The sequence below is a fragment of the Triticum dicoccoides genome, chromosome 4B (assembly GCF_002162155.2).
Source record: "Triticum dicoccoides isolate Atlit2015 ecotype Zavitan chromosome 4B, WEW_v2.0, whole genome shotgun sequence".
NCBI classification, from domain to species: domain Eukaryota; kingdom Viridiplantae; phylum Streptophyta; class Magnoliopsida; order Poales; family Poaceae; genus Triticum; species Triticum dicoccoides.
Genome location: NC_041387.1, coordinates 12,531,346 through 12,538,622, shown reverse-complemented (window position 1 = coordinate 12,538,622; position 7,277 = coordinate 12,531,346). Strand labels below are relative to the sequence as shown.

Genomic DNA, 7,277 nt, shown 5'->3' with positions numbered 1-7,277 from the left:
GCGCGGCCGCATCCGGGCCGTCGGCGCGGACAGCTGGCCGCGCCCAGCCCGAACCGACGCCCAGGATCGAGCGAGGGCGGCGCGCCCGGGGCTTGGCTTAGCGTCCACGCCACCTCCGGCTATATAAGCCGCCCCACACCCGCTCCCCCTCCGGCATTCCATTCCGCCACCGCACCACCACCACTCCACCACCAAACCCTAGCGAGCGAGAGAGACCGCCCCGCCCCGACCCGCCGCGACGATGGAGAGATCCCGCGGGCTGCTGCTGGTGGCGGGCCTGCTGGCGGCGCTGCTGCCGCCGGCGGCGGCGCAGCCGGGGGCGCCGTGCGAGCCCGCGCTGCTGGCGACGCAGGTGGCGCTCTTCTGCGCGCCCGACATGCCGACGGCCCAGTGCTGCGAGCCCGTCGTCGCCGCCGTCGACCTCGGCGGCGGGGTGCCCTGCCTCTGCCGCGTCGCCGCCGAGCCGCAGCTCGTCATGGCGGGCCTCAACGCCACCCACCTCCTCACGCTCTACAGCTCCTGCGGCGGCCTCCGCCCCGGCGGCGCCCACCTCGCCGCCGCCTGCGAAGGTACGTTGTCCGCCTCCTCCCCTCCCCTCCCTCCCTCCCTCTCTCTACGTGCTCGCTTTCCTGCTTACCTAGTAGTACGTAGTTTCCCATGCCTTCTCGACTCGCTAGAAGTGCTCCGGTTTGGGTCTGTTAATTTCCTCGCTGTTCTATCGGATCTGTCGTCGGCACGGCGCGCGGCGTCGGGTCCTCGCCGTCTCCCGTGGCGAGCGACCCGCGTAGCGCGCGCGCGGCCTAGCTAGCTTCATACCGCTGTACCTCGACATTCACGTACGGAGCGATCTATGGTGTACTCTGAGTATTTCTCATCGTAGAACGCATGCGCCGCTCGCGATTGTTTCATCGATTCTAGATCCGTGCTTGTTCCCGCGAGTTAAGACGGATCTAGCGCTGTACGCAGATGCAGAGTCTGTTGCTCGAGTTATCTACTGTCGTTCGGCCATATTTGCCTGTTAATTTCCTGTTTGTCATGCATGCAGTAGCAGTAGCCATGTCCATGCCTTCTTGCTTTGCTTTCTGCACTATCTTCTGCCTTGTTTTGTTCTGCGCAGTAGGTCTTAATTGCTTGGTCAAAACTGAAAAACGCTTTGCTGTGTGTTTGATCGGCAAGAGCTGGCGGTGCTTTCGGCTCTGCAGTGCGTCGCCTCTGCCGCTTTTGCGAAACATTTCCATGTTGATCCTCTGGCGGAACTACTTTTTCGCGTGCGGTTTGCGTGGCCTTCCTCTCTCGTGAAAAGAGGTTGGGTCAAACCAAATGGATCGCCTCTTGGCAGAGCAGCAGCAGATCGCTGGCTGTCTCGCAGCTTTGGCAGAACCGGTCTGTGGCCGCCTGTCACCGTTTCCCTGCTGATGTTTGTTTCTCTCGTCCCATCTCGCCTGCCACTGTTTCTTTTCTTGTTGCGCACGCACGTCGTCACCTCCTCTTACTTTTTTGCCAGTTTTGTTTACTTTTTGATGAGATATATACGGATGAATCGGCTGGTGATTAACTTTGGAGTGCTGCTGTTGTTAATTACTGTGGATTTTGGATGCAGGACCCGCTCCCCCGGCCGCCGTCGTCAGCAGCCCCCCGCCCCCGCCACCACCGTCCGCCGCACCTCGCCGCAAGCAGCCAGCGCGTACGGACCCTCCCTCTCTCTCGCCTGCATCTCGCTCTGTTTATCTCTGTTCATACGTTGCTCAGCCTTGTTTACATTACTAACATGTGCTCCGGATCGGGTTCTCGCAGACGACGCACCACCGCCGCCACCGCCGTCGACCGAGAAGCCGTCGTCCCCGCCGCCGTCCCAGGAGCACGACGGCGCCGCCCCGCACGCCAAGGCCGCGCCCGCCCAGGCGGCCACCTCCACGCTCGCGCCCGCCGCCGCCGCCACCGCCCCGCCGCCCCAGGCGCCGCACTCCGCCGCGCCCACGGCGCCGTCCAAGGCGGCCTTCTTCTTCGTCGCCACGGCCATGCTCGGCCTCTACATCATCCTCTGAGTCGCCGACCCCGAGAAGCCATGGTCCGTCCAGTCGCAGTAGAGTAGAGCGCTCGTCGTCTCGTTCCGTTTCATGCCAGTCGCCGTTCGAGGTTCGTTTCTGCATGCAGTCCGGTCGAAGAAGACGGTGGATTTTGAGTAGTGGTAGTAGCTATCGTTGGCAGGAGTATGGAGTTCCTCGGTCGCCTAGTTTTGGTCTCAAGTAGTGTCTGTCTGTCCGCCGTGTTTGCGTGGTCGCGGAGAACTACATTTGGGTGTTTGCGATTCCTCTGGTTAAGATGAACCACTGATGCTATGTGATCGATCGATCGGTATGATCTGAATGGAATGGAAATGGATCAAGTTTTGCGTTCTGCTGATGATGTGATATGCTTCTTCATGTTCATGCTTGATCAATAAGTGTTCGCCCATTTGAATCTGTGGAGTTTGCCTTGCTCTTGTTCCCTATGGATGAATGCTTCTTGCATCTTGTCTTTGCTTGATTTGTAGAACAGCCGGATGCAGTTTTGATTTCTGCCAATGGTGTGATGATTCTTCATATGCATGTGCTCTGAACGTGCTCATCTCTTCAAATTTGTGTAGCAACAGTTTGTTGTAGCTTTCATTCTGCTACGAACGAATGCCCATGTTGTCTTTGCTTGATTTTTAGTGCAGACATTGCTTCCGTCCCAAATAATCTGCTGCTTGCTTCGTGTATGTTGACTGCGAATGAAGTTGTGAAAACACACACACAACAACAACAACAGAAGCTGGCCTCTTGTTTTTCACGGAGAACCGCGAGGGGACCGCTGCAGCTTTGTGTTGCCATGTTGTTTTCCACGCCAGGACAAAATAGATGGTGCGGTTTTGATCCCCAAGCCACATGGACTGAACTGGAGGGGTCACGTCAAGCGGTCACTTTTTGCAGCATCACTCTTACCATTTTACCCTTCTGTTGAAACCTCTCTCCTCACCCCAAAAGTTGATGCAATAGTACCTATGCGCGCCCACCCATGCTTTCTCATGTGATTGTAAAATTTGAATCTATTTCATCTTTTGAACCCAAAGTCCGGTTTACAATCTGTTTGCATGTTTATGTTCCTTGCGGCGAGGACTATCGAACAAGACTACTATTGGATATATTTCGACAGGCTTTGAAATCCGAATTCTAAAACATGGTGAGACTCTATGAGACACTGTGAGACACAAGAATGCTCTTTAGAACACGAGGAAACCTAATAAAGCTTGATAAGAAAAGACGTTAATAACAAACTTGTACTCCCAACGAAACATTACATATGATCCCCTCTAAACCATAATAAAAGCGGTTTTAGAAACCATATGTCACCTTCAACGTGCGCTCATGCATAGAATAAAGTCCAACCCAACATGCAAACATGCATGATAATTTCCATTCTATTGCGCTTATATTTAATTAATATTTTGTAATATATAATAAATCAAACAAAATACATCGTATGCATTTTTAGTTCTCATATTAGTTATTACACTAAATATTCATGTCCACGCATCCAAATGTTGCTGAAATATATTGCAAAACTTTCCCGAAACAATGTGTTGGGTATCATCTAGTATTATGAAGCACATCGGCAACCAATCGAAAGCGCATAGAAACACCATGATACACGTTGGGAAATGATGAATGCCGAAGAAACTAGATAAAAACCGGTGTTATCTATAAACATTTTGGATTTGTATGAACACGGCTTAAAGTGTCATTGTTTACCAAGTTCCATATGCATCGATCAATTTGATTAGTTGGAACTGTCGAGGTTGAGTCAACCTCGAATAGTTCAAGAACTTGTGTGTCTCTCCAAGGCGCACCGGCCAAATGTTATCTTCTTTCTAAAACTAGAGAAAATAAAGATTTGTGTTGGGAGTTTGCATTATCGATTGCGTATGAAAAATGTCTTTACTGATTCTGTACAAGGGAAAGGTGAAGGTTTGGTGTGGGATGAGTTGTACTCTTTGGAGTTAAATAAGTATGGGAAACATTTTATTCACATGTTTATTTGCAACAGAGATGGCACGAAATGGAGGATCACCTTCATGTACGAGAAACCTTAGGCGAACCAAAGTATGTTCTGGGGGATCTTTTGAGGCAGATTAAACCTCTTGGTGTTGGCCCTAGGTTTATGGTGGGCGACTTTAACGAAGCAATGTGGTAGAATGAGCAATATTTTTAAGGCATAAGAGGTCGCCTAAACCTCATGGATTATTTTCAGCAGGTTCAGCCCATTCATTTTATCCAATATTTCCTTGGAAAAATCCTAGAGGCCCATATGGCTCATTCATGCATAACATGGGTGTGTGGAATGTTTAGCCACACCATGCTAGTGGAGGGTGCGTAACACCAACATATAAAGTGGGTTATTCCGTACACTATAAAGAGCTTGAGCAGAGGACACATACACGTGTGCTCCTTCTCCAGCGCCGACCATGCCACGCCACGCCACGCCTCGCATGGGCATCGTCTTTCGTAATCAAGTCGAGCCATGCTAGGACCTATGGCACATGTGCGCGCTACTTTATTTTTTTCACGCAAGAAAGAAGTTCACACGCTTGCGTACTAGGCGAAATGAATCTGAACAGACGCGGGTTGTTTTCTCTTCGTCTTTTGATGCCGCTTGAAATTGCGTCAGTATTTCCTCAAAGAGGAAGGGATGATATGTACTAGTACTACTATTAAGTAGCTAGCTAATATAGCTCAGAAAAAGAGATGTCGCATGCACTCATCAGTTCCGCCGGTCAAGAGCGTTCTGGGGCTATCGTGGGGCACATTCGTGACAATAAGATCAGAACATTGGTGGGGCCGCAGTGGGCCATGGCCATAAGAATACGAACGCCGGACAAGCGCACCCGGCCCCGACGGGCTGGGCCCCGCCTTCTATCAAGCAGCCTAGGGAACAGTTGGTGTGGATATCGAGCGGCTGTTCGACGACCTGCATGCCGGCTGTGTCGCCCTGGACGGAATCAACCGTGCGTATGTGGCCCTTCTGCCCAAAAAGAATGGTGTTCCAACTCCGGTTGATTTCCGTCCTGTCTCACTTCAGAATGGAGATGTCAAGATCCTGTGCAGAGGGCTGACTGCCAGGCTTCAGAAACAGATTGCTATGTTGATTGACGAGGATCAGTCGGGTTCGTGAGAGGGAGAAGCATTTCTGAAAATTTTGTGTATGCCACCGAGCTCATCCAGTGCTGCCACAAAAGGGGGGCCCCCCGGTCGTGCTCAAGCTAGACTTCTCCAAAGCTTTTGACTCGATCAACTAGGAAAGCCTCCGCTCCATCATGGAAGTCCGTGGGTTCCCGGCGCTCTGGTGTAACTGGATTGATGCAATTCTCAGCTCCTCCCGTTCGGCGATTCTGCTTAATGGTGTGCCGGGGAAATGGTTTGAACTGAAGTGCGGACTCCGTCAGGGGGATACGATCTCGCCCTACCTCTTCCTGATTGTGGCAGATGTGTTGCAACAGCTGATACGGTAGGATGATGTTCTGAAACACCCCCTGGTGCCGGAAGAACCTGCGGTGGTGCTCCAATACGCAGATGATACCTTAGTCATCATGCGGGCGTGTGACGAGGGTGCGGCTCGTCTGCGGATGATTCTTGACATGTTCGTGGAGGCAACGGGGCTAAGGATCAACTTCGCCAAAAGCACCCTGGTCCCCATTCATATCGAGTCCGTGGTCCAAGCGACGATCATCCAGGCGTTGGGATGCGTGGTGGGATCCTTCCCACAAACTTACTTGGGTCTGCCTCTGTCCTGGGAGAAGCTAAGGTTCGAAGATTTCCTGCCAATGATAGCGAAAGTTGGCAAGTATCTTGCGGGCTGGGTGGCGCGCCTCCTCTCTCCCGCGGCGCGTCTGGTGCTGATCAACGATGTCCTGGACGCTCTGCCAACTTATGCCATGGTTGCGCTGCTCCTCCTCCCAAAGCTGGTCCGTGCGCTGGATGCCATGAGACGAGATTTCTTGTGGAATGTGGCTGAAAGAGCGTCGGGAGCTCAATGTTTGGTTGCCTGGGACCGCGTGTGTCGCGCTAAATCTGAAGGAGGGCTCAGGGTCCGCAACCTACAGGCACAAAACGACTGCCTCCTGCTGAAGATGATCCATCGTCTGCACTGTACGCCGCGGTCGAGGTGGGCTGCCTGGGTTTGGAGTGCAGCAAATGGGGGCTCGCTCTTGGCGCAAAATGCCTCGGCCCTGGGCGAACATGGGAAGGCTCTGGCTAGGCTGCTGCCTCTGTACCGAGCTCTTACCACGGTCGCTGTGGGAGACGGGCGCTCAGTCTCGTTCTGGTTCGACTGCTGGCTGCCCTGCGGCGCACTCTCCGTGGCCTTCCCGACCCTTTTCTCACATGCTTCTGCTCCTGAGGTGACTGTCTGGGAGGCAAAAGAAGCGGGCCTACGCAGGATCCTCGTGCCGCGCCTCACGCGCGTGGGTGAGAGCGAACTGGGTGTGGTCATGGAAATGATGGATTCCCAACCTGTGCGTGAAGGTGGAGATGATCGGTCGCTTCTCCACATTGCAAAACCGCGCGGCTCCCTTTCGGCTGCCAAGGCATACAAACTGCTGAGGTTTGGTGGCCTTGTCGCTCCCTTCGCGGCGTCTGTCTGGGACACGAGGGCGTCGTCGCGTGTCAAGTTCTTCTTCTGGCTACTGGTGCAGAGACGAATACATACAAGAGATGTGCTGCTAAAGAAACACATTGTGGAGCTTGAAGGTGCGGGGTGCTCCGTGTGTGAGAGCGAGATGGAAAGTGCGTATCACTTGATCCTCTCCTGTCCGTTTGCAGGATCCTTCTGGAGGCGAATCAGCATCGCTGTGGGGGGTGCGAGCGAGGACTGCTTAGCACGCCTGGCCTCTGCGGTGAGCTTGGTTGTCGGTTCTGCTCTTGAATTCACTATGCTGTGCTGCTGGCACTTGTGGAAACACCAGAACGCGGTGGTGTTCCAGGTGCAGCGTCCCTCGATCGCCCGATTGCTTGGTTCGTGTAGGGAAGATGCCATGTTATGGCGCGGACGCCTGTAGAGGCCTGCCGTGTCCATGTCGACGAATGGATGCAGACTCTGAGATAATGATGTAGTTTGGCTGTCTAGGCGTGTCTGTGATCCTTCGTCCCCCCTCTCTGTAAAACCTCTGTAATGCCTCTGGTATGGTGTGTCCTGTCCCATGCTTGTAATCACCGAGGGCCCCAGGCCTTCTCTGGTTAATATATTCAGGTGGGGGAACCTCT

At 53.4% G+C, this 7,277-nt stretch overlaps 1 protein-coding gene across 1 annotated transcript; it reads left to right on the top strand.

Annotated features, from left to right (window-relative positions):
- Positions 1-241: 241 nt before the first annotated feature.
- On the top strand, positions 242-2,403 carry LOC119293192 (sulfated surface glycoprotein 185-like). The gene is made up of 3 exons (XM_037571739.1): positions 242-569; positions 1,601-1,684; positions 1,795-2,403. The coding sequence occupies exons 1-3, from the start codon at positions 242-244 to the stop codon at positions 2,043-2,045; spliced, it is 663 nt and encodes a 220-aa protein (XP_037427636.1). The 3' UTR covers positions 2,046-2,403.
- The last annotated feature ends 4,874 nt before the right edge of the window (positions 2,404-7,277 follow it).

What these genes read in the sequence shown, in the direction of transcription:
- LOC119293192 (XM_037571739.1), top strand. Translation starts at nt 242, where the DNA reads ATGGAGAGATCCCGCGGGCTGCTGCTGGTGGCGGGCCTGCTGGCGGCG. An exon ending in CCTCGCCGCCGCCTGCGAAG is followed by an intron (nt 570 to 1,600) that starts GTACGTTGTCCG and finishes TTTTGGATGCAG; the next exon opens with GACCCGCTCCCCCGGCCGCC. An exon ending in TCGCCGCAAGCAGCCAGCGC is followed by an intron (nt 1,685 to 1,794) that starts GTACGGACCCTC and finishes GGGTTCTCGCAG; the next exon opens with ACGACGCACCACCGCCGCCA.